This window comes from Dipodomys ordii, unplaced genomic scaffold (assembly GCF_000151885.1).
Source record: "Dipodomys ordii isolate 6190 unplaced genomic scaffold, Dord_2.0 Scaffold106, whole genome shotgun sequence".
Classification (NCBI taxonomy): Eukaryota; Metazoa; Chordata; class Mammalia; order Rodentia; family Heteromyidae; genus Dipodomys; species Dipodomys ordii.
Genome location: NW_012267322.1, coordinates 5,415,193 through 5,442,332, shown reverse-complemented (window position 1 = coordinate 5,442,332; position 27,140 = coordinate 5,415,193). Strand labels below are relative to the sequence as shown.

Sequence of the window (27,140 nt, the reverse complement as noted above, 5' to 3'; positions counted from 1 at the left end):
AAATTACCAATAAAAATTCCTAAGCAAAGTATCCAAAAGAAAGCAATTCATTGGCTGAAGTTGATTACCATTTAGACTGAAGACAAATATCCAAATTTGTGTGGAGCATTTAAAAATAAGATAACAATTTAATTACTTGAAAAGGGCACTCATTTCAGAAGAGCAACAGAAACTAAGTTCCTGAGGTCAAGCAGGAGAGATGGAGATTAGAGATGACCTTAACACTAAAAGCATTTGGACAGAGGTTTCAGTGTGTTGGAACCTAGTTGAAATGGTCCCATTCATAGTAGACAAAGCACAGTGCATGGAACCTTGCAACTCATTCTGGACCCTGTTCTACCTCATACTAATGGAGTGATCTTGGGTAAACAAACTAGTTAAGAAATGAACAATCTGTTCTTTTGAAGGGTGTTTGAAGATAAGCTTGCTTAAAAGAAACTTGTTTGTAAACTGTAAAGTGACACCCAAACGAGAAATAAGAGAGTATGACTAGGTTTCAACCAATGCAGGAATCCTGACCACGTGAGAAGAATGTGCTGGTAAAGGGATACAGTACTAAGTACCATTAGATCACACTGGATCAAAGTCTCTGTATCCTGACCTTCCAGTTTACCTATAGTCATTAAAGAGAAAGTTTCAGATTGGTCCCAATACACATGTAAAACTTCTCTGCGTGTTTCTTATCTCTCTTTTTAACAAAGAACAGAACTCAGAATAAAAATTACTATTCCAGCAAAGAAAATAAACACACACATAATTTTTAGTTTCTCTATATTTATATTTACATTATACTTCCAGCTGTGCCAAGTGATAATGTTTTTCTACTTAAAATTATACAAAATCTCCTTTAAAATAATTTTTTTCAACAAGTATACAGGTTGACCCATTGTGACAGTGAGATGTACAAGACACTATTTTGAAAACAAACTTTACAACTTGGGGAGGAAGAAGAATTGGAGAAGTGGGGAAGGAGGGGTAGTAGTAGAAAAACAAAGGGGGGGGGGTAACAATGCTCAATAGGAAACGTACTTATTACCTAATTCATGTAACGGTAACCCCTCTGTACAGTATCTTTACAATAAAAAAATATATATATTAAATAAAAAATAATAATTTTTTCAGTCAAAAAGAGTAAGTTTATTTCAAGACAAATAGGAAGTAATAGAGTTAGGAGGCATAAGCTACTTCCACTATAGGTAGTATGGTAAAAGCTTAGAAACTGATGTGTATGGAACTGAAATTTGGAAAATACTGAAGAGATATTCCATACTCTGAATTTTTAGAAACCAAGGAGCAAGATTTACACACTTCTAATAAATCCCTTAAAACCTTACATAGTACCTGGAGTATAGTGAACTGGGCAAATACCAAATTAAGTGGAATTAATTCTTACCATAAACACTGGGCTTGAGCCCTGGTTCTTCTTGGCTCTAAAACCAACATACCAATATATTTCCCTAGGCAGATAGGAGATAAATCTTGAATAGTCAGAAGCCAGGGCCAAGGAGAAAATAAGCCTGAGCAGCTTTGTAATTAAAAGACAGATAAGTGTTCACATAGTGTGCGTGCACTACAAAATAAGTACAGCTCTTAAACACACACACACACACACACACACACACACACACACACATTTAGAACACAGAAGCAAGAAAACGTTCAAGTGGTTAGGCTTAACCACAGCTGAAATATCACTTCCTAAAGAACTAAATGAAGTAGAGAGAAAGTCCCTGTGGTAAGACCAACAGCTTCTGAGTAGAAAGTCACTTCAAAACTAGAAGACAAGGCTGGGAATGTGGCTTAGTTGTAGAGTGTTTAGCATGCATGAAACCCTGGGTTCAATTCCTCAGTACCACATGAACAGAAAAGGCTGGAAGTGGCACTATGTCTCAAATGGTAGAGTGCTAGCCTTGAGCAAAAGAAGCTCAGGGACAGTGCCTGGATCCTGAATTCAAGCGCCAGCACTGGGAAAAACTGTAAAAATAAAATAAATAAAACTAGAAGACAACTTTCTCACTACCAAAACCATGAACAAAAGTGTTTTTAAATTGCTTTGGATAATTTAATAACTCTAGCGAAGAACCCTGAACATAGTCTGTTAGCACATCAGAGCTTCTGTGCTCTCAGTTTTTTGTTTTCTTTAGAGACCCTACTTGCCTAGAATTTGTACAGTTTGGGTTTGTTTCTCAGTACTATATGAATACAAAAATAAAAATTCAGCAATATCTTTCTGGGTGCCAACAACTCATACCTTATAATCCTGAGGGTGGGGAGGAGTGCAAAACCTGAGGGGGTAAACCCTGAATTCAGGACCCAGGACAAACAGAAGTAAAAAATAAGAATAAAAATTCAGCAGTATCTTATAAAACAAAAACAAAAATTAATATCTACCTATGTGTTCTCACAAAAAAGTTTCACTATTCAAAAGTTTATTTCAAAAGACATATTCAAAATATGTGACAGTAATCTTAAACTCAAACATAGAGAACACGAGAACAATAATAGAATTTTGATTCTCAACATTACCAAGCATAAAATAGCAGTCTCCTTGGTGAAGGGGTATTGCCAAACCAGGTGTCTCTATATCCCATGAAATTTTAAAACCAACGTGCCAAGTATCAGGATCTCTGCCTTCAAGATTAGACTCATCCTCACTTTCTTCTTCAGAATCTGTAGAGAATAAAATAATCAGAAAAGAAATGTTAAATCTGAACTTCTGGGTTTTACAATTGTTATCTTAATTGTTTAACATATGTTAAGTGAAGAATTTCCTTTTAATGACATATTTATGTCATACTAGAATATGTTTAACATGATATTTTGTCAAAGAACTTTAAACAAAATAATGAGCAACTGAACATGGATACTAAGGAAGATAAAGGTTTATTTTGGCTGGGATAATAGTGGCACACCTATAATCATAGTTCTCAGGAGGCAGGAGGAGCTAGAATTCAAGGCCAGATTGAGCTACATAGCCTGTATCAAAACCTTGTATCAAAAAACAAAAATGTTTAAGACAGTATTATCAATCTAGGAAAAAAGAGAAGAGCTAAACGAAGCATAAATTAAAGTTATCAAAGAATTCTCTCAAGAAAACAAAAGCCCAGAGAAATTAAAAGAACTCAACTACTAAACAATTAAGAATTGGGTAATTTCTTTAAAATAAGAATATAGGAAAAAGAAAGTTTGTACATTCATTCATGGAAATCACTATGTATCAAAAGTACAAAAGAAACACATACACATACCAATCTCAAATCTGAAAAAGGAATAAAAATTTCTAAACATAAGAAAATAGTAGTAATATCCCATGATCAAGTAGAACTTTTTTTTTTTTTTTGGTCAGTATGGGGTCTGAACTCTGGGCCTAGACTCTGTCCCTCAGCTCTTCAGCTCAAGGCTAGCGCTCTACCACTTGAGCCACGGCGCCACTTCTGGCTTTTTCTGCTTATGTGGTGCTAAGGAATCGAACCCAGGGCCTCATGTATTCAAGGTAAGCACTCTACCACCAAGCCACCTTCCCAGCCCCCAAAAACTTATTCTTAAAATCAATGAAATTCACAGATCAAAGCAAAAACTAAAATTATGAGTCATCACAGTGGTAACACAAAAATAACTGAAAAAATACAGTTCCTTTCATTCTTACATTTCCCTTTCCTTTCCTTTCAGCTAAATAGAAAAAGGTGACTACTTTCTCTACATGACAAAATATAGATCTGCCTCAGCCCAAAGCTCATATTTCAGTAGGGAAACAGCAGGAACCTTGTCAAAGCTAAGAAACAGAGAGGGAGAAAACAAAGAAGAAGAAACAGAAAAGGAGGTCTAACATCACAAGACTTAGCATCATTCTAGAAGAGATGGTCAACACAAAGGTGCCCTCTGGAGTAGCCTAACAGAGCAAATAAAGACAAAATGAGAGACATGAACAAACACTGGTCCTATATTTCAGTGCCCTCACTTAAACGCAAGCACTGCAGTATAGTCATTACTGATGTGTTAACTGAGATAGCTATTAAGTGACTAAAGGGCAGATTTGTATACAGCCTGCATTAACAGCAGACCAAGGGATGACCATGTCCTGGGTGAGATGGAGGAAGATGACATGAAGATTTCATCATGCTACCCAAAGAAGTGGCATACAATTGAAAACTCATGACCTGTTTATATACTGAATATTTTCATTTAAGAGTTTCAGACTATAGTTAACCATAGGGAAATGAAACTGCAGAGATGAAGAGAGTACTGTATAAATGGAGATAAAAACAAGAATCATCAGAGCATGTTTATCTTAATACATAAAGAGCTCTTATACATTGATAGGACACAGGATCTCTAATTATGAACATCTTACTCTACATGTAACCACACACAAAGGCCAAAAGCTGTCAGAGATGGAAAGAATGAGAAACAACAAAAAGAAACTCTTCTCTCTGCCCATTCGTATTACTTTGCACAAAATATAGTGAAAAACAACAGACCAGAAACTGTAAGTTCATAGTCTCTGCATAGGAGGAATGCAGATGCTGCTAGATGGCTTTTAAGGACATATCCAACGTTGGATATTCTTCAATTCCTTAAATTTAAATCTAAAATCTAATACCATCATAGTAGCAGAATCCTACTCTGGTACATAGTTTCTTTCCTTTCTAACACATGTTTTCTCCTATAATTTTTAATTGAGTATCTCTTGATTAGATGTCTTTAGAATACACACAGCAAGTTTAAGGCCACTTCCTAAGTAAAACCAAAAATATTTGTAAAGAGATTCCTCTGAAAGAGGATGCTAAACATCTTCCATATCAGGGAAGATGCTAAATTGTTGGTTGTGGGTCATTTTGTTTTGTTTTTTTGAACACTGGTAAAGAATTTCCAGGTGCCCTAGTGCAGAAGTATCTCCAAGCTGAAGTGTTTGGTCAATGAGTGTTGTCTGCCACAAACACTAGAAGAGTTGGCAGTGGCAGCACCAACAGTACACTGGTATTATTCATGTCTGAAGGCATTCACTGGCACTTGTTTTTCTTACAGAATGCACAGTTATGCTTGCAAAACAATGAAATCTGCTGAACTAGAACTTGTGAACCACAACCTCACCTATACTGTATACACTTAACAAATCTAAATTAGTTAACAACTGTGCAAGGCATTTTGTATAAAAATCCAAATTCCCAGCTATTCTTGAATTACAAGCTCTGGTATTTCTGAATCAGATCTATTGGTAGGAAGTGGCTGCCCCTTTTCAACAAAGTGTATGTTCTCTGCTAGTAATAACATCCAGGCAACCCCTTCACTCACTTGTAGTACCTTCCTACATGCTACAAGAGAGCTAGTGAACCTTGCCCTGGAGCCAGGACATAAAGCAAGATGTTCATAGGCAAAACAGATCCATTGACCTGCTTTATAAGTAAGAATTATCTAAATCACAATCATGCCCTTCATTTACATGCTGTCCATGGCTACATCACACATAACAGGAGTCAGTAGTAAGACGGAGACTACAAGACATACAAAGCTGAAATTATTTATCACTTGACCCTTTTCAGAAAATGATTGCTGCTCTCTCCTTTAGTTTTGATATACAATAACATTATATGCAGTAGTGAGAAAAGTCAAGTACATATAACAAAGATGTTGAGGATGCATAAAATAGTGATGATGTAACATCACTACCACCTAATAATGTAACATGAATAATAGGAGCATACAAACTACAAAATAATGATAAATTATTTGATAACCAGATTGAGTCAGCAAAAGAATACTGACATGAGAATACAAAAATCATGTATTTGTATCTGTCAAACCTAAAATCTTCAGGGAGCCTTCAATCCAATGTGGCCTCCTAACGGCAAGAGACAACAATTAGCAAACAAAAAATGAATACAACTTTTTAGTGTACTTCCTTCGAAAAACAAAGTCAAAGCCCAACAAAAGCACCAGAAATGTGTACCTACAAAGAGGGGAGAGCAAAAGAAGAGGGGGAGACAAAGGGGCAAAGGGGGAGAATGTAGTCAGGAATCCATTTTACATACAGCAAAATTAAGAAAAGTTAGGGGAGGAATGGGTCAAAGAGGGGGGTAAGAAAATTGAAAGAGATCACATTGATCAAGATGCATTGTATTCATAAATTGCTTTGTTTAATGACAACTCTTTTTTACAACTTTTTAAAGATAATTTTTGAAAGTTCTTTTTAACGTGCCCCTCTCCGGTTCAAATCATCTATTATATAACCTTAAGGAAAAATCCTTTTAAGCTACAAAGACAATGATTTTGAGGCATTTTTTTAAAAGCACTGAGAATGGACACCTTAAGAAGAGGTCACTTTTACAGTCTAACAGTCCTGCTGACCACTTTCCCTTCCAACTTTCATCCCAGCACTTTTCTCAATATGGCACCAATAAAGTCTGGAGCGACAATCAGAGACAGCAATTGCAATCAGTGTTTCCTGGTGTCTCCCATAAATCTAGCACCACTGAAATGAGCTCATTAAAATGATATTTTGTTGAGGATTCTTCCCCCTGGGCTGTGGAGGGAGGAGAGAAGTTGTATGTCTGATAAATTTTTTATTGCTTAAGTATAGTGTTGCTCACTTCTCAGTGAAGTCAACTCGTAATTATCCATAGGAACTACAACTGATTACTTTGCCCCATGTGATTTTGGAAACAAGCAGAAGCAATGGGTTCCTACTTGCCTTGAAGCTTCAGTAAAAGTGAAAGGATTTAAAGTACCTTCCTGTGCTTGTTGTATTTCCCATTCCCACTAATCAAATTGTTAAAGCAGCAAATGACAAAATACAAAATAATGCTGAATATAAAATGTCCAAACTTACTCCCAAAACTAACTAGCTTGAGTTTTTATGCACAGTAGTTTTTGATGGCAAATATAATTCCATTTAATTAAGAACAAATGCCATTAAATACTCTGTTTACATTTTTAAAGCTATATGCTACCACAGTTTTACAAGGAAAAACAGACAGAAGACTCTTTGTAACAGGAAAGATTACAATAGCAACCAAATAAAATATATTATAAAAATGTGCCCTATTTAATAACACACACAATTAATGTTATATGACAGTAATTTTTTTCATATGTAAGAATATATTTATCATCACCACAGGTTAAATACAGGTCCATTTCTTAGCCTTCATTCCTAATTGCTTTAGCCATGAGCTAAGAAATCATTGTTCCACCATGTAATTTTCTTCTCTATTCCCTTCCCCACCCTATCCTTTCTAAGAGAATACTTGGTTTTGAACTCAGAACCTCAAGCTAACTGGTCTGGCACTCTCTTACTTGAGCCATGTCTCAAGCCCTGCTTTTTGCTGGTTATTTTGGAGATGAAGTCTCTCTTTTTTTTCTTTCTTTCTTTTTTTTTTGTCGGTCATGGGGCCTGAACTCTGGGCCTGGGCACTGTTCCTCAGCTCTTCAGCTCAAGGCTAGTGCTCTACCACTTGAGCCACAGCACCACTTCCAGCTTTTTCTGCTTATGTGGTGCTGAGGAATCGAACCCAGGGTCTCATGCATGAAAGGCAAGTACTCTACCACTGAGCCACCTTTCCAGCCCTGGAGATGAAGTCTCAAAGACTTTTCTGTCTGGGCTGCCTTCAAATGAAGATTTTATGGATCATAACCTTCTGATTAGCTAGGACTAGAAGCCTGAGCTACAAATACCCAGCTTGCTTATTGTCTTGAGCTCACACTTTGAGGGGCTAAAGCAGAAGGTCCTATCCATGTTACAGATCTGAGGCAGGAAAAAACCAAAAATTAAAGATGATCAGCTGGTAAAGGGAGCCTAGTGATGGTGTTTTCTCTAGCCTGTGTTGATGTGTGGCATTCCAGGATGGAGTTTTTAAAACTGGAGGGAGGGAGACAGAAGGTAAACGACAAAGGTGAGAGGTTGAAAAGATATATCCTAAATGGGAAATGGCATGTAGTGTGTAAGAACAATGTACATATGTGGCAAAGGAACTGGGACATGTAAAATGAGTTTGGGGGGAAGGAGTAAATGATAAAAGAGGAGAGACTGATCAAGAAGCACTGGACACTTCAGTGGACATGTTAAACTGTAACGTCCATGTGCAACCATTTAAAGTTTAGAAAATTTATGAAAAGCACAGACAGAAGAAGTATGATTAAAAGAAAGAGAATGATCAATTCTCAGTCACAAAAGTGGCACATGAATGACATTGACTTGCAAGACAAAAGGCTGCAGTGGAAGAGAAAGCAGAACACAAAAGGTTCTGTAAACACAGTGAAGAATCTAGTCTTACACTGGGGGCCTATGAGAGACACTAAGGAATTTTTCAGAGGTCAGATCTGTTTTTCAGAATAACCAACTCTTGAAGGTACAGGCAGACACAGTACACTTTTTTCTGGTCAGGTTCCCAGTGTAATTACAAAAGGGAGCTGTATAAGCCAGACAAGGTTTAGGAAACAACTCGAAGGACCATACATATTGCTAGGAAAGAAAAGCTAGCTAGAAAAGAGCCTCCTTGCCAGAGTTCTACAGTTTAGAGAGGTTTTGTTTAATTGTTGGGAGAAAGAGTCAGCTGCTGCTGACACAGCATACACTCCTTTCCCAGCCACTGAGGAATGAATGGTCTGAAGAAATGGAGAATTTCGAAGAGTTTTGAAGGGAGAAACTAATCAATCCCAGCTCTGAATCTATAATAAGAAGCTGCTCTCAGGTGCCTGGAAACAAGCAACTCAGGACAAACGAAGTCTCCTGACAGAGTTAAGTTGTAAAATTAATTATAAGTTTTCTGGGATTTCAGGCAAAATACTGCAAAGTCTTTATGGAGAAATCTAAAGCCCTTCAACATGATGTCTGGCTCTGTCAGCTTTCACATTAAGCATTTGGAAAAAAAAATTTTAAGATAAAAATATTCACATACATAGTAGAACCTCATTACATCACATTTCATGGATTTACGGGTAAAAGAAATTGGGAAAGGGAAAGAAAAATTGCTTTGGGGGCCCTTCAAAATCATATTATCTGAAGTAAAATATAAAATAAGGAAAGGAAGTAGAGACATTTCTCAAAAACTGTATTTTCCAAACCAGAGCTTAAAACCATAGAGGCTGCAAAACCCTGAACAACCTAGAGGTACAAAGATGGTCATGGAGACTTACTGGACACTTTCACAGTGTAAATAGGAGAGAAGACCAGAACCAAACTGATTTGATCAAAATATGATAATTATTTGTTCATCCAATTTCAGGTAAAACTACATACAGCATTCAAAGCCACATCTAAGAACAAGTTCTTTTCATTGCTATCCTTGAATACTTAACCTTTAAAATTAAACCTGGCTAGATCCATCTATGAAAAGACTCTTAAAACTGAACATTGAACAGACAGCAATAGAAGTCAACAGTTACTGGGTAATAGTCACTTTGTAGCCGGGCGCCGGTGGCTCACGCCTGTAATCCTAGCTACTCAGGAGGCTGAGATCTGAGAATCGCGGTTCAAAGCCAGCCCGGGCAGGAAATATCGTGAGACTCCTATCTCCAATAAACCACTAGAAAACCGGAAGTGGTGCTGTGGCTCAAGCAGTAGAGCACTCGCCTTGAGCTGAAGAGCTGAGGGACAGCGCTCAGGCCCAGAGTTCAAGCCCCATGACCGACAAAAAAAAAAAAATAGTCACTTTGTAGACCAACAGCACAAAATACTCAACAACAACAAATATTTTCTATTGCATACATAGATATTATTATAGGTATATCACTGTGATATTATACAACATCTAACAAAGTGACATAAAGAAGAAAACTAAGAACTCAACATAAAATACAGTGTTAATACAATGTCCTCCAATTTCTGAAAAAAATATTTTATTATTAAGATTTCCATACCCATGTATGTACATGTCAAGATAAAATAAAGATAAAGACATTTGAAATCTCAAAAGAGTGTTTGGAGAGGCCAGGCATGTTCTTTATACCTGCACTCTTAGCTACTCAAAAGTTAGAAATAGTAGTACTGTGGTTCCAGGCCAACCTGGACAAAAAGTTAGTATACCTTATCTCCAAAACAAGCGAGGCATGGTGACTCGCAACGCTGGTCCCAACTATTCTGAAGGCAGAATTAGGAGGATTACAGTCTGAGATCAGCTGTACAAAAATACAAGACATCATATTAAACACAAACTCAAGGACTGAGGACATGGTTTAATCCTCAGGACCCTCTCACTTACCACCCAAGCAAATGAACAAACAAACACATGCTTGAAGAATATCCTCCAATGACAGCAGGCTTGCAGTCTGAAATCCAGAAATCCTGCAAGCCCCATTCAGAAGACAGCATTTGAGCAAGGATAAAAAGGAATGCGTCACTTGGAAATTAATGTGAAAACAGTCTAGTGGAGAAAACATGGAGTGCAAATGTGCTCCATGGAACATGATAAGGATGTTTCAGAAACAGTAAGTGTAGATGGAATAGAGAGAGAAGGGAAAAGTAGCAGCAGTGAAAGCAGAGAGGTAAGAGTATGGAGGGCAGATTATTGGGTTGTCCTATTGCAATACACAGAATTGGGGGTAAAACTGGGAGCTATTGCAGAATGCTGAGTGGAAAGGAAGTAGTACTCATGTTAATCCAGACAATGGACCAGGAGAGCAGTACAGTCCTAATACTTTTCACAAAGTGAGACGAGGGGGGGAGGGAAAGGGAGAGGGGGGAGGAAAGAAAGAAAGAAAGGAAAGAGAGAGAGAGAAGGGAGGAAGGAAGGAAGGAAGGAAGGGAGGGAGGGAAGGAGGGAGGGAGGAAGGGAGGGAGGGAGGGAGGAAAAAAGAGAAACAAGGAAGAGGAAAGGGAAGAAGAGGGGGAAACAAGAGGAAAGAAAAGACAAAAGCCCCTTCTTCACAGCCTGCAAGAAAAGAAGACCAGCAGTGACATCTCTGTTGTCAAGAAAAGGCTAAGTAAACAGAGGGGCTGAACTCCCTTCTTCTCTCAATAGCTTATTCAGATATAATTGGCATACAAACAGGTACATATATTGTTAAGTCTTAGCACACCTGTGAAATTATCCCCACAGTCAAGGTGTTTGACACATCTTGATGCCAAGATTTCCCTGGACTTCTTTGTAAGCCCTACTTCCTGTCCTCAGGCAACCAATGATCAGCTTTTTGTCATTAGGGTTCCTTTTCGCTGACATGCTTGCCAGCTTTTTGTCATTATACTAGTTGTCATTTTCTGGACTTTTATACAAATGAAATCAAATACATACTCTGTGTATCTAATTATGTTCTGGCCTTTTTCACTTAGCATAATTATTTTTAGATTTTTCCATATTGTGCACCCTGATAGTTATACCCCAGCATTTTACTTTCTCTTTTATGGTGATAAAATATATACATATAAAATTTACTATTACAATCATCTCTAAGTGTTTAGTTCAGTGGTATAACATATTCACATTGTTGTGAAACTCAATAATATCCATCTCCACAATAATTTCATTATCCCACACAGAACCTCAGTATTCATTAAACAATGCCAGCCTCTCTCCCTTTCTCACTCCATATAAGCACTGTCCTACTTTCTGCTTTTATTTATTTGACTACTCTACTTTGGTACCTCATATATGCAGAATCACACAATTATCCAGCTTACTTTACTGAGCATACTGCCTTTAGGACTTGTCCATGTTATTGCATGTATCTGAATCTCATTCCTTTTTAAAGGTAAATACTATTTCACTATTTGTATATACGACATTTTATGTATGTTTGCATGGTGTACATATATATATATATATATATATATATGAGTGTGAAGCTCATTGTGGCTTTGATATACATTTCCCTGGTGATTAAATGATGTTGAGCATATTTTCATATCCTTATTGCCTATTTGTGTATCTTCTTTCAAGAAGTGCCTAATCAAGTTTTTTTGTACATAACTGAATTGGATTTTTAAGAGTTCTGTATTTACTCTAAAAAATAGCTATTTTCTCCAAGAATGATTAGTGAAGTAAGTCAAGCCAAGAAAGACAAAGGATACATGTTTTCTCTCATGTGTGCAAGTTAGAATTAATTTATAAATGTACAAGTAAACACATACAAAGTTGCATGCAAATGCACACAAATATACTAGTCAAAACATGGTATTTATAGGCAAGAATTCAAGTGATATAATTCTTTAGAAAAACTCATGGTCCAACAAAATGAGTACCAAGAAACTGGCAGTTGAAAGGTGTGGGGGTAGGCCAAGGGAAGGGGTTAGATAAATGAAGAGAGAAAGAAACTAAGAAAATTGAGGGGAAGGGTTGGGTTAGGAAGAATGGAGAATGATGAAAAAGGTAACATAAATCAAGATGCATTATATTCATAAATTGCTTTGTTGAATGGTAACTTCTTTGTACAACTACTGAAAGATAAGAAAAACATAAATATAATTTTTAAACGAATAGTTTCCCAGGGAGTTTTTTTTAAGTACCTTGAAGAACCCTATGAGTTTTACAGTGCAGTAGTAAGAGCTCTTAAAAATAGCTGACAAAAACACAGACCAAATTAGATCTTAAGTCAGGGATGCTGAGAGGCAAAGAAAAACATTAAATGTCACTTTTGAAAATTATGATGCTCTAAAAATAAAAAATAAGGATGCTCCAAAACCCCTAGCCCAAATTATAATACAGTTTCACATGGTCACAATGATGACCTAAGAAATATAAGAGCTGTTCATTTCAAAGTGAAGTCAAGAATATGGAACAAGTTTCCTTCTTTAGAGGATTCAGCTTTTCCCAAATCAGAAACCTGGATGGGAATCCTAGGATTCTAAAACAACAACAACAACAACAACAACAAATTACTATAAAGTCCCTACTTTGCAGGTTATCATACACTCAATGGGAAACATGGATTGGACTCTCTTCCTTCTACAAGTCTCCTTGTCCCTTCATAGGAGACCAAAAAATAATGGAGATACTCTGTAATATTAAAATACTACTTTGAAACCTTAATAATTACTTTTTCTACAAACACAATGTCACAATGTCCAAACAATGGAACAAAAATACAAACCAATAGTTATTGTCTAGGTGACACTTTTGAAGATGTTCCAAACAACAAGATTTGGGCCATATTAAACAATGGGCCTTTCTTTAAGGCCTTCCCTGCTAAAATTCTTTTTATACAGCTAGGAGTAACAGCCAATTGCCAGTAAAGCTGGAAATGGAAAATCAAATACTTTGCCTATTTACATATGGCTCCCTGAAGCCATTCCTGATTAAAAATTCCACCATTTCAATCTTCCTTCTAGAGATATCTATTAACTAGAAATGCATATGAAAGCCAATGAATTTAGTATATAATTACACGTATCCTATACAAATTACTTCTCAATGACCTCTACTCATGAAAATAAACCAAAGAGGGATGATTGGCTCATTATAAATCTACAAGAAGATTTCCCTGGGAAAAGGTATTGAAAGCAAAGTCCTGAAGATTTTAAGCTTCAACTGAATTTAATTTCAGTAAGAAGTAATCACTTCTGAATCTGAACTCCCAATGCAGTTTATGTGAACCTCTCTAGTAGCAAGTCACACTCTTCAGCTGACATCCCTGCTCTTGTCACTAGGTAACTATGTGACCTCTGGCAAGCTACTTCCTTTCTCCCCTTGGGATACAAAAATCAGATGATTTCAAAAATCTCTTCTAGATCCAAAGTTTCATCATTTAAGAATTATAAGCCCAAGAGCACACTTTATATCATCAAGACATACAGAAGGTTTGATGTATCTCTGAATCCCCATAGTGTCTAAAATGGCTAACTGAACTTCCCTTAGTAATCACTCAATATGTTCAAGGTCATGGGAAACAATTCAGATTCTGTAGTTTCTACTCTGTGACCCTATAAAGCTGATTCAACCCCAATCAAATGGCTCTTCAAGTCAACCTTTTCCCTAGGATTACAAGACAGTTTATCCCTACCTTACTTTCTGGTGGAAAACTAAAGGTATCACTTGTCACTTGGGGGAAAAAAAAAAACTCTTAGAAAGTTGTTCTTAGAAAGATGTTTGGTTGTTTAGCACCTGAACCAAAAGCATACAATAGTCAAGAACCTTTCAATTTCATAGACTAAGCTTATCCAATCCAATCACATGAGAGTATGTGGGGGGGGGGGAACTAACAGATGTGGGGGAGAAAGGAAGCTGTCAGAGCCGGAAGGATCCCTTCGCCCTTTCAGAAAATGGATACCTTAAAACCCCAACCCACAAGGCTATAGACAGTATAGGATAGTAAATACTGGCTCCTAAGATATAATGCTTTGGAAGTTAAGACACTAAGACCCTCAGAGGTCTGAGTTTAAATCCTAGGTCTGTTAGTTACTAGCTATGTAACCATGAACAAGTTAACTATGCTTTTGTGCTTTAGTTTCTTCATTTCTTAATAAAAATAGTATTAACACAATTGTGCAGCTGGGAAGGTGGCTCAGTGGTAGAGCGCTTGCCTCGCATGCATGAGGCCCGGGGTTCGATTCCTCAGCACTACATAAGCAGAAAAAGTCGGAAGTGGCATTTGGCTCAAGTGGTAGAGTGCTAGCCTTGAGCTGAAGAGCTGAGGAACAGCATACAGGCCAAGAGTCCAGGCCCCACAACCGAGAAAAGAGAGGAGGAGAGGGGAGGAGAGGAGAGGAGAGGAGAGGAGAAATACAATTGTGCTTCCCTTCACAAGAGAAATTTCATAATTTTATAAACACATACAAAATACTATCCTAAACCTCAATGTCTTCTTAATAAGAGACAGGATATATGTTTGTGAGTATGTATATAGACATATATATGTGCCTGCTTATAACATAGCAGAGTGCTTTACAGTGACTCTCTCTCTCTCTCTCTCTCTCTCTCTCTCCAACAGTAGGTATTCAATAAGCAGGAGCTCTTAGTACTGTCATTTTTATTGGATAGAATTACAGGAATCCCAGAAGAGAACAAAACTCTTATAGATCACCTCCCATAGTTCCCCCCATGACAATTGCCAGTATGAAGATTTCTGTTTATATATTTATATAATATGTAATATTTATGTATATAATATATATTTATATTTTGTAACTATATACTGTATTAATCTTACCTACTCTTCACCTTAGAAACTATTTATTAAAATTTTAAATTCCTTTCTGAAAGGAATCCTAGCTTTCAAAATTCATTTGATCACCCATACAAAGAACACACAATAGAAGATGAAATCTATAGACTGAGAATAAGTGAGAATACAAAGACATGGTTGTAGCAGGTCAAGCAGTTGCATACACTGCTACAGGTTCACAGTGCTGCCTCTATCTGAAAGAAACTAACCAATGCCATTGCTCTTTTGCATCAGAGTTCTGGGATTCCATATCTCTCCAATTTCTGGCAAGGTATTTTTAAAGATCAGAGCATTCTAGTTCTTTCCTTTAGGACAGCACTGAATCCTTTCATGGGATTTGCTCTTAGATCTGCATCATTACTTGATATGCCAGGAATGCTGGTGAAATTCTCAACCATTAAACTAGTTCCTGGTTTTGGACAGAAAGCAAAAAGTAAAATTAGAAAAGGTATTAGTAATCCTGGGGAATTCTCTGAGATTTGAAAAATTGAAAGAAATTTAAGATTATAATGAGATTTTTCTTTAAACCAATTTTCTAAAAGAAAGCACAATTTTATCAAGTACTTATTGTACTTGATAGTAAGTATCTACTGTGAGCCACTTATTACTCTACTTGATCTATGTGCATTAACTCATTTCTCATGATTTTATGCATACTATTATTTTCTCTAGTTTATACAGAAACATAGAGACATTTTTAAAACTTGGCCATAGGCAAACACAAGTAATAACAACAAAATCCAATAAAATAACTAGAGTTGCCTAAAAGAAATTGCTCTTAAAAATTCCAGCATTCCCTGAGAGAATATCTAGAACTTTGGTTTTCCAAAATTTTTCAGCAGAACACAGAGGAGCTACTTTGCCAAATAGTCAGGTAGGGACAAAAAACAGTGGTCATGGTGCCCTTTGTACATGCACCTACCTCTTTACAGAGCTGTTCTAGAAACTATGAAGATCCTAATCAAAAGAAAGAAATCTTGGTAGGACACTAAATGATCATCTATGATCTTTGTTCCAAGACAAATGGATTTCAAAAACACAAGAACAAGTTATCCATAGCTACCCAACAAGGTTTAAAACTGAAAAACTGCAGAGGGAACTAGACAATTTGCTGAAAACAGGAATGTCTGCTTACAAAAGCCATCTCAACTGCTGCTAGCAAGAAGGGATGGTAGTAAAAATGATATGAAACCTAAAACAAGCCAATACTTGACAAATCACACTCATCAAGATATAATGTCAACCATGAGAGAATTTTGGCAACACAGAATATGCACCTGTGAGAACCTGGAAAGATTTGATAGATTTCTGTTTTCCTGACCCTTTATTAGAAAGCTAATTATAGCAACTGTATGATCTACTTAGAGCTTTAGAGAAAAGCAGTTGGCTGAATGAATCCAAGATGCTGCTGTCCTGGATATAGAAAAGTCAAAATGACAGTAGTGCTTACATGCAAAAACTATTCTTAGTGCAGTAACAGTGAGCCAGAGAGCACAGCTAGAATAGAAAGAGGTATATTCTCCAGACACACAGGTGAGCCAAGCCCCAAAAGGACACACAACTCACACACACAAACACACAGATACACACACACAAAAGCACACAGTGTACGTATGCACACATGGAAGAATGCACATGCATATCTTTAGAGCTGAACAATTGGTCATATTACAATTAGAGTAGACTGTACCTTCACAACTATAACTGTACACTGCCACTGCTGACCTGTCCACCAGGTTTTCATCATGATGCCAGCTCACTGCCATTTTTCCCATGCCAAAATAAGGCTCTTCTTTCAGGTATGGCATTTTCTGAGGATCCATGAAATTCAGCAAAGTCACATTGTATGCCGCTCTGCTCTTAATATCCACTACATCATCATAGGATGACCCCACACCAGCTCTGGGAAACTCTGCCATGCATATTGGCACATCATCTTCATTAGCCTTCTCTTTGACAGCAAGTTCTTCCAAAGCCTGGATGGTCTCTACCTGCAGATAGTCATTGAGCTTAAGGAAGGTCTGGCATGCAGCTGCGATCTCAGCTTCAGTATAGTTTATGTTAGAGCCCTTTACAGGCCAGGGCACCGTGAAGAGCCTGGTGTTGAGGTACTTGTAGGTGTAGCCTGGGTTCCCAATGAGGATGCGGGATACCGGAGTGAGCAAATCTTTGCCTTGAATCCTTACCAGGTCCCGAAATAAGCAGCCATGCTTGTGCAGTGTGAAAAAGGCTTCAGGGACCTCTTTGTGGAGCTCTTCCAACACACTGGCAGCTTCCCGGAGAATCAGTTTAGGATATTTCAGCTGCCACTAAAACAAAAGCAAGAAGGAAAAAATAAAAAAAGTTGATGAATTGCTATAATTTGATTATTTCAAAGATGTGCTACTTTGAGGACATTGGGAGAAGGGAGGCCTACCAGGTAGCATTTCCAAAGAAGATTCATATCTTCGTAGTCTAACAAAAGAAGACTCGAAATAAATGTCAAACTTTCCAGTTAAAATGGTCAAATTTAAGCCCAAAATATTAATCTTCTTCAACTGAAACAAAAAGTAAGAATTTGTGCTTTGATTTCCCAGGCTACTTTTTTTTTTCTTTTGTCAGTTGTGGGGCCTGAACTCTGGGCCTGGGCGCTGCCCCCGAGTCCCCCAGCTCTTCAGCTGTAGAGCAGCTCTCTACCACTTGAGCCTCAGCCCCACTTCTGGCTTTTTCTGCTTATGTGGTGCTGAGGAATCGAACCCAGGGCCTCATGCATGCAAGGCAAGCACTCTACCACTGAGCCACCTTCCCAGCGCTCCTCCCAGGCTACTTTTATGACCATTTCTCCCTACCTTCGAACCCTCAGCCTTTGGCTCTCCCAGAAAAATACAATTTTATGAACTAACTACTCATTATCCATACATTAAGAGCCCACCATAAGCCAACTATTCAACTAACTGATTTATACACATTAACTCATTTCTTACAATTTTATGCAGTGTCATTTTCTCCAGCTTATAGATATAACTACTGAAGCACGGAGACATTAAAAAAAAACTTGTTCAAAATCAAAAACAACTTGTGAACATCAGACCTGGCATTTGATGTCACAGGGCTCCATAGCATATGTTCTTGTTTGGTTTTTTGTTTTTTTTTTAAGTGAACTCAAGTCCTCCCAAGTACTCTCCATTTAAGCCACACTTCTAGGCTTGTGCTAAACTAAGCTCCATGATCACTGAGCCACGCAATTTTGTTCACAACTACAAAATAGTGCACAGAATATACTCAACAAATGTTAAATGGGTGGCTGGCTAGATGAACGATGAAATGATGTAATCATCCAATTAATGACACTGAAAAGTAACAAAATGATTCTCTTCCCTTATGCAGGAGCACATGGGTTTACTGATGGAGAAGAGGACTGTATTGGCTTTCCTTCACCACTTTGGCTCCTTACCATTTGACCCATGAATTTGTACATAGCCAGAGTTCAATGGTGCTTGGTACTAAGGACAAAAGGAAGGCAGAAGCCAGGATGCATAGCACACAGTGAAGAATCTGGAATTCACTCTAATTGTAGTGGAAGATTTCAAGGGGAGCAGAATGATTTAAAATTTCACTCTTAGTTATAGTATCAGGCAGGATTTTAAACCACTTGATACATGTGAATATGTCAAATTATGTAAGAGCTAATACTAGCATCCAAAGAAAGGCTACAAGAGCCTGGACTAAGATAGATATAAACTAACACATGATCCAGGTTGGAACTTCCTCCAGAAAGCCAGGTACTAAACGTTTACTAGGACACCACTAAATGTGTACAAATTTATTATTGGCCAAGTTTATGATCCAAAACATTTGAATATGAGATGATTTCCTATATTAGAAAAGGATGGAAAAAGAAAAAATATAAATTCAGACAGGTTGATAATGGGCAGATAAGTCTCAGAGGTTACCTTTTATTGGTTGTTTTTTTATTTGTTTCACTTTTTTAGTTTTATTTTTATTTTTAAGAAAGGGTCTCAATATGTAGCCCAGACTGACTTAAAATGTGATATCCTGCTTAAGTCTGAATACTGGAATGACATGTGTGAGCCACTACGCCTCACTATTAGTTTAGTGGAAGATTTTTCATAATTGTTTTCTTTTATTTGGTGATTGGGGAGCCCTTCAATTTTCTCAGCAAACTATAAAGTGAATCACAAGCAAAGATTGTGTCCTGTTCCTATTCTAGAACAATAGTTCCAAAATTTTCCCCTTACCAACCAGCTTTTTGGATCCCTCATGATGGATGAAACATGTGATTATTCTGTCCATTGAGAAATGATGGCTGCCACTTCCAGCCCAGGGCAATTCATTGCCAGTGCAAGACCTTCCAGAACATTCTTTTTCCCTCTGGCAAAGTAACCACTTTGGATTCCTGACTTACTTTAATGAGTAGTGACTCTCTGCCAATCCACAAGTGATATGTAAATTGAACAAGAAATATTATTGGGCAAAGCCACTGAGAATTGAGGGTTATTTGTTACTGCAGCATAAACTAACCTATTCTGGCTGAACACAGAGAAAGTCTATGAAAAATAGAATTATGTCAAAGAAAAATCAATTAGTGAAGTTGAATGCAAAAAAAAAAGTAAACAGTAGGAGAGTACCTGAGCTTTGTGATAATGAATGTAAAAAGAACATTCATCTCTTACATTACTACGGACCATCTTGAAACTCACAAGGATCCCATTTAGGTTTTATTCATCCCAACTGGAAAAACAGAAACACTAATATTATAGTTTCTAGCTAAACAGCCAATACAATCCTACTAGCAGACCAAACATTCTATAGTAAAGTGCAATAACTCCTTTTATCACTAACTAGTTATGTTCTAAGGTACCAATATACTCTCAGCCAGGCAGCAGTGACTCAGGTCTACAGTCCTAGCTACTCAGGCAGGTGAGGCTGATTCTACAATGCTAGCTACTTAGGAGCTGAGACTTGGAGGATTGTTGTTTGAAGCCAGCCTGGGCAGGAAAGGTAGAGAGACTTCCTCTCCAATTAACTAGTGAAAAGCTAGACTGGAAATGTAGCTCAAATGGTAGAGTGCCAAGCAAACAAGTGAGAATAAGGCCCTGCATTCTTATAATCACTAGATTATAAGAACAAATTAAGATCATAAAAACATTCAGCAGATTTTTAGTAGAATAATTAAAAAATGAAAGCCTCCAAAATGCACAAAAGGCAAATAAGATTAAAGGGGGAAATGTTAAGTGAATGTACATAAATTTTATTTATTTATTTATTATGTACTAGAAATTTTATATTGCTTTATGAAAAGCATTAATTAACAAACTATGAAGATGCTGGTTTCATGAAAATACAGAAAGAAAAGACAGAAAATATGCTAATCTCTAGGAAAAAATAAGTGGGAATGTTTTATTTTTTCCACTGACATTACATTATTTTCAAATTTTCTAAAATAAATGTAAAAAATTTTTAAAAATCAAGGAACAATTTTGCATTTTAAAATTCTGAACTTTTACATTTCTTTTGCCAGGCAATTCTTTTTGCAGACCATGAATAATCAAAACTATCGGGCAGAAATTCTGCTACTATTTGAATGCTCTAGGGAAATTTTATTTTACACAATGAGAACAATTAGTGATAATTGGCTAATTTTGTCACTATCTCAAGGAAAATCCAAGTGAGAAAACTCTCACTCTAAATGTCTTGGTCTTTTATTATTTATAAAGTGATTAAATTAGTGCCTGACACAAAAATGTGCTATGTAACATTTGTTAAGATTTTTTTCTAAAGAGAACAAGTAACTTTGGGGGAAAAAACTGAACATTAAATCATTTGAATTCATTCTGTCAAACAAATAAGTTCACTTTCCATTTTGGACAGGTATATGCAGAACATCAGATATCGCACGGTAATTTGGAGCAGCTGTTGGCAGTTTTTCAAATATGTTAGTAAAATTTTTTCGTTTAATCCAGTTAAAAGTTTTTCCAGGGAATACTGAGTCATGAAATTATACTAGTAGTTGTATGGTCATGGTCTATATTTCTTGAATATACAAATGATATTGTGACATTAATGATGATTACATAGTTTACTAAGTATTTGGAAAGGTGTGTGGATAAAGTTCCAACATGCCAGGCCCTTACCAATGTCTGAAACATGCGAGTGCTAAAAGTCTCCAGAGATTAGGCTTTATGATTTTGCTTATGTTAAACCTAACACAAAGCTTTACCTTTCCTTCTCTTCTCAAGGGATGCTGTGAAAGAACTTCATCATCCAGAAAAGTCATACATGGTGTTAACTGGTTAAGATCCAGTTTTTAGGAGACTTACTTAATGGAACTTACTCAATAGAACTTCACCTTAGATAGAGTGAATTAAAACAGAGCCTTCAAGTGACTTGGGAAATGCCCTTCACTTAACAATGTCAGTAAACTCTGACTTCAGAGTAGTACATTCCTAATTTGGCAATTAATATTATGCTGTAATACTTTATACTTTGCACTTGACAGCAACTTGCACTGTCCATCTTAACATTTTCTCTATAATTTCTGTTGCAAATGCTTGCAATTTGGCAGCCATCCCAACACTAAAAGGCTATACTCATTTATTTGGGACCGTCTACAGTTGCATGATGGCAAGCTGTGCCGTAGGAGAAGTGCATCCAGCAGTCCCTGTAAGCCAGGCCCCAGCCACCACAGGCTGCTGAAAAAGTGCTTTGCTACAAAGTGACAACAGTGGCCCGTCATTAGGCAGTTCATGTTCTTGTGTGTGTGTTTTAACATTTATCCAATACTTACAATATAAAGTGTCATAAATAAAATGGAAAAAACTAAGGCAGTTATTTTATAATGTCCCATACTTTAATAGCATAGACAGAAATGAAAGCCAGTAGTTTAGAGGAAGACTTAGTACAGCATGAATGTATTGCCATAGGAATGAGGGATAATTAGCAAGGAAATCTGGAAAATCCTCACTATTGAATTCCTATTTATGGAGCACAAAACCTGCAAAACAGTAGGTGCTGAGAATTCAGAAGAGAACTTTCTATGATCTTGTACCTGGTTTAAAAAAAAAAGAAAAGCAGGGTATTAACTATTGTTTGAAAAATAATGATAGTTGGAAAGGTAATGTACAGAGGGGTTACAGTTATATAAGTCAGGTAATGAGTACATTTCTTTTGGCTAATGTCACCCTTTCCTTTGGTCTCTCCCAGTTTTTCCTTCTTGTCTCTACCCACAAATTGTATAGTACATTTTCAACATAGGATCCAGTGAGTACTACTGCTTATCCCACTTTTAAATTTCTAAATCAATGTTTTGTTAATATCAATTACAAAATTCAAGATTTTACATACTTATGACAACGTGATTGGATGAGGTGGAGTCAATTTAAGTGCAAAGAATTCTTTAAAATCAAGAATAATGCTGAAATCCTATTTAATAAAATAAAGCTTAATTAAGAAAAGAAAAAAAGAGCCAGACACGAACAAATAATAAAAGTGAAGAGTATCGTACATGGTGGTAAGTGCTATAGAAAAATAAGGCAAAATAGGAAGGCCTCATGGTCAGGGAGAACCCCTCTGATAAGGCAACATGGAGACAGAAGAACACAGCCCTACAGAGACCCAGAGGAAGAGTGCTCTGAGCATAAGGACATCCAGAGCAAAGGCCCCAGGGAAGGGCTATGCTTGGCTCATTTCAAGAAGAGGAAGAGTGCCAGCAGAATGAGGAGAGTTGGGTGGGGAGGAGAACAGGAAATGAGGTGAGGGTGCTATGTAGGTGAATGCATTATGCGAGGCTTTTAAGCTATTACTCTGACTGAGCTGGGAGACTACTGAAGGGCTTAGAACAGAAAGTGTAAGGATCTGACTCTGGATGTCTGTAGAACCCTGAGTGGTCAGGGAAGGAAGGAAAGGTGGAAGGAAGCTACTGTAGAGGCCAATGACCCCACTTCTGAATAGTTCGATGGAACCAGTGGATCCTCTTCTGAGATGCTAGATGTAGTCCAAAGATCACATATCCCCTGGGCTATGGAAGCCCTCAGAGTCTACTCAGCACAACCTCACATAGAAGAGAGCCAAGCCAAGAAAACAAGAAGGGTGGTTTCTTCTGAGAGGCTGGATTGTGGAGTGTGCTCTTAGATTTCTAAGTAAGGAGAATAAATCCCCTACTCCCATCCACCATGCCACTGGGTTTGTCTTAGATGTTTTAACACATATAATGGAAAGGTAGGTGCTCACAAAGATGAAAAGGCCAGAGACACAGAATCCAGTCATTGCTACACAAGAACAGTAGTACTTACAAATAAGTAGCTCAGAGGAGAGCACAGTGGACTTGACTTGTAGTAAGATAACTTGGGGTCCTGTTCACAAGGGAGACCATATTTAAATGAAGTTATGAAGAACTAGACACAGCAATTGTCAGAAAGACAACATGAGTAGAGGCAGAAAAGTATGAGAGACACAGATCAAGACACATTGTATACACAAACTGCTTTCTTAAATGGCAAAAAAAAATCAATATGTAACCTGAAAATTAAGAAAAATGAGGGAAGGGGTGGGTTGGGAGTGGTGAATGAGACTGTTGAAAGGGGTGACACATCAAGAGGCACTGAATTCATAAACTGCTTTGTTGAACTACTTAACAACTACTTATACAACTACTTAAAGATAATAAAAATATAAAGTAAAATATCCTCATGATAGGAATCAAAAGAAAAGTGGGAAAGAGCCTGGGCAGTCTGGCAAAGGCACTGAGCTTATGGAGAAAGTAGACAGGGAAGCGATCTTTCCACTTCCTACATTAGCACGCTCACAAGTAAAAAAGACACATCAGAGCCAGGCACCGGTGGCTCATGCCTGTGATCCTGGCTACTCAGGTGGCTGAGATCTAAGATCATGGGTTAAAGCCAGCCTAGGCAGGAAAGTCCCTATGAGGCTCTTATCTCCAATAAGTTACTCAATAAAGCCAGGGGTAGTGCTGTGGCTCAAGTCTAGAGCACTAGCTTTGAGCACAAAGAGGTTCAGGGACAGTGTCTAGGCCCTGAGTTCAAGCCCCAGAACTGGCTAAATAAATAAAAGCACACAGAGAACATCACTACACACTAATAAAATCTTACCTGCTGGTAGAATTCATCATCTTTGGGGGTCAGGTAAGGAAGCCAAGTGTCTTCAAGCTCCTCAAGAAGCCTCAGTTTCTGTTTAAAAATAGTGAAGATTCTATGTAACTAAATGTAAAATGACCTCAAATAGAAAGCTTAGCTAATTTGAATACATGAGCTTTTAGATATAGAAATTGAGTAATTAATAATTGATGAAGCACACATTTTTTTAAATTCAGGATGTATGAAGCATGAATTTAAAAATGATTTACTCACAGATTTTGGAGTGTTTGATTCACATCCATCTTTTACAACAAGATATTTTCATCCCTAGCTTAACTTTTTAAGTTACCCAATATAGTTTTCCAGAACAAATCTTCCTATCTATCTGTGTTTGAGACACAGTTGGTTTTCCACCCTTCTATAATATTATCCCTGAAAAGAGTAAACTAACAGATAAGCCTCTACCTGCATAACACTGGGATATTTACTTATGCTGTTAACATTTATTTGCTTTTGTAAAAGTAGTCTCTCAGTTCAGGCTCCTGTCTGTAATCCCAGATGTTCTAGAGGCACAGATTGGGAGAATCATGGTTTAAGACTAGCCTCAGCAAGAAATCCCAGTCTGCAATCCCAGTCTAAGACAATCTCAGTCTAAGACATCCTGGCAAAAATGCAAGACCCTACCTGAAAAATAAATCAAAAAGGGGCTAGGGATATGGTTCAAGCACAAGCCCTGACTTCAAATCTAAATATTGCAAAAAGAACAAAACTTAAAAAAAAAAAAATAATTGATCTAGCAGGGCACCAGTGGTGCATACCTGCAATCCTAGGTAATCAGGAGGCTGAGATTTGAGGATGGCTTTCAGTGCCAGCCAGGGCCTGGAACTGTCCCTGAAACTCTTTGCGTTCAAAGCTAGCTCTCTACCACTTGAGCCACAGCACCATGAGACTCTTATCTCCAATAAACTACTCAAAAAAAGCCTGAAGTGGTGCTGTGGCTCAAGTGGTAGAGAGCCAGCTTTGAACGCAAAGAGTTTCAGGGACAGTTCCAGGCCCTGGGTTCAAGGTCCAGGACCAGTGAAAACTAAATAAATAAATAGATAAACTTTTCACTACTATAACAGTTATTAAACCTATATTATTCTTTTTTTGCTTTTCTCTTTCAATTTTATGAAGCACCCTTTTTAATATTCAGTAATAAGAAGCTGTTCAAGATAAACTATTTCTTTACAGGAACAGTATCTCATGCCTGTAATTCTAGCTATAAAAGAAGCAGAGACTGGAAGACAGCTGTTCAAGGCCCACTTGATCAAAAAGTTCATGAGATTCCATCTCAATCAATAGCTGGCCATGATGGCACATACCTGTAAACCCAGCTAGATAAGAATCAAATGCGAAGCTCACATTTCAGAGCACAAATAAAACTCTACTAGAAAAAAACAACTAAAAACCAAAAGTACTGGCTCAAGTGGTAGAGCAATTACCTAGCATGCGGAAATCCTAAATTCTATCTCCAGAACTACTTCTTAAAAAAAGGAAGAAAAAAAAATCCATATCTTCCTCACACAGCACTTGCTACTCAGATGAAGTCAGAGAGTGGGTCATGTCTTATAACAAAGCAAACACATATGAAGTGATTATCATTCTGATTTTTTTTCAAACACCTGATCTAACACATTAGACATATATGCAGGTATATACAGGGTCTGTGTATGTGGCATATAAATGGCATATATTTGTATACACAGACACACAAATACATATTATTTGTAAAAAATGGCAGAAATAAGTGGTTTTCAAATAACACTAAAACAGCAAATTATCGTCAGGGTTTGGTAAAGCCAGTAAGACATGACTAAGAATTAGACTGTGCTGTACCTGGCTGTAGGCCAATGTATCTACACTGGTAAAGAACACAGTTAACATGCCAGAGACTACTGGCTCACACCTAGAATGATAGGGACTAAGGAGGGTGAGATCTGAGGATTTAAAGCCAGATTGGGCAGAGAGAAAATGCTAGTGGACAATGCCAGATCCTGAGTTCAAGCCTGGCGGGCGCGGGCGCGCATGCGTGCGCACACACACACACCACACACACCACACACACCACACACACACACACACACACACACACACACACAGCATACAGGCTTGGTAAACACACTGCTCCACTAGCTACTGTCTTACACATTGCAAATCCTACTTAACTAGTAGTCCAGTGTTTTAGCCTCTGACCCAAGAAAGAAGCCTTCAATTCACAACTCATCAGCATCAGAGTAGTTCAGAGAAAACATCCTCTTGGTAGCACTCAGAAGCTTTCTGAAGCTGTTAAATCAAAATGTGAAGTGAATAATGAAAAAAATGCTAGAAATATAATAACTAGTCATCAGCAAAAATAAACAGTAAATTCTATTTTTATGCATAATCCTAGACCTATTAAACCTCTGTTCTGATGGTTGATTATTTTCTGACCTATAATGATGAGAGGGAAAGATCTTCTCTTACTAAGGACCTGAAATACCAATACTTGTATAGCTTGAATAATTCACTAATTGGATAATTGGCTTATCTGCTTTTAGTATTAGTGCACAAAAAGGAGCTAATAATATTTCCACAAATATACTTACACATTTATGTACACCATTGCTAATTTAATCAAAATCCTATTCCTCAATTTAATTTTCTGCTCAGGAAAGCCTGAATTTCCCAAGAACCTTTTGCAAGTTCTTAGGACTTTTTATAAATACAAAGCACTAGAATATTTATAAATGCCACCAAAACTTTCAAGCTTTTAATAATTCAGAGGCTGCACCTTACAAAACCCAACTCAAGGTCTCCTTTGTGAGAGTTCATTGATAAAGCTAATCCGCTTATAATGTAGAGCACAAAGGTGTAGATTTCCAAAAGGAATTACATATTCCATGTAAGTCAGATTAAATATCAACAGACTTGTCCCAT

The 27,140-nt window shown here is 37.3% G+C and overlaps 1 protein-coding gene across 1 annotated transcript in view; it reads right to left on the bottom strand.

Moving 5' to 3' along the window:
- Fto (fat mass and obesity associated) overlaps nt 1–27,140 on the bottom strand; it is a 379,565-nt gene that overhangs the window by 249,751 nt on the left and 102,674 nt on the right. Inside the window, exons 2-4 of the mRNA XM_013027975.1 lie at nt 24,198–24,275; nt 16,781–17,399; nt 2,527–2,670 (exon numbers count right to left, since the gene is read on the bottom strand). Of these exons, the coding sequence (XP_012883429.1) occupies nt 2,527–2,670; nt 16,781–17,399; nt 24,198–24,275 (841 nt within the window). The remainder of the gene's footprint in view (nt 1–2,526; nt 2,671–16,780; nt 17,400–24,197; nt 24,276–27,140) is intronic.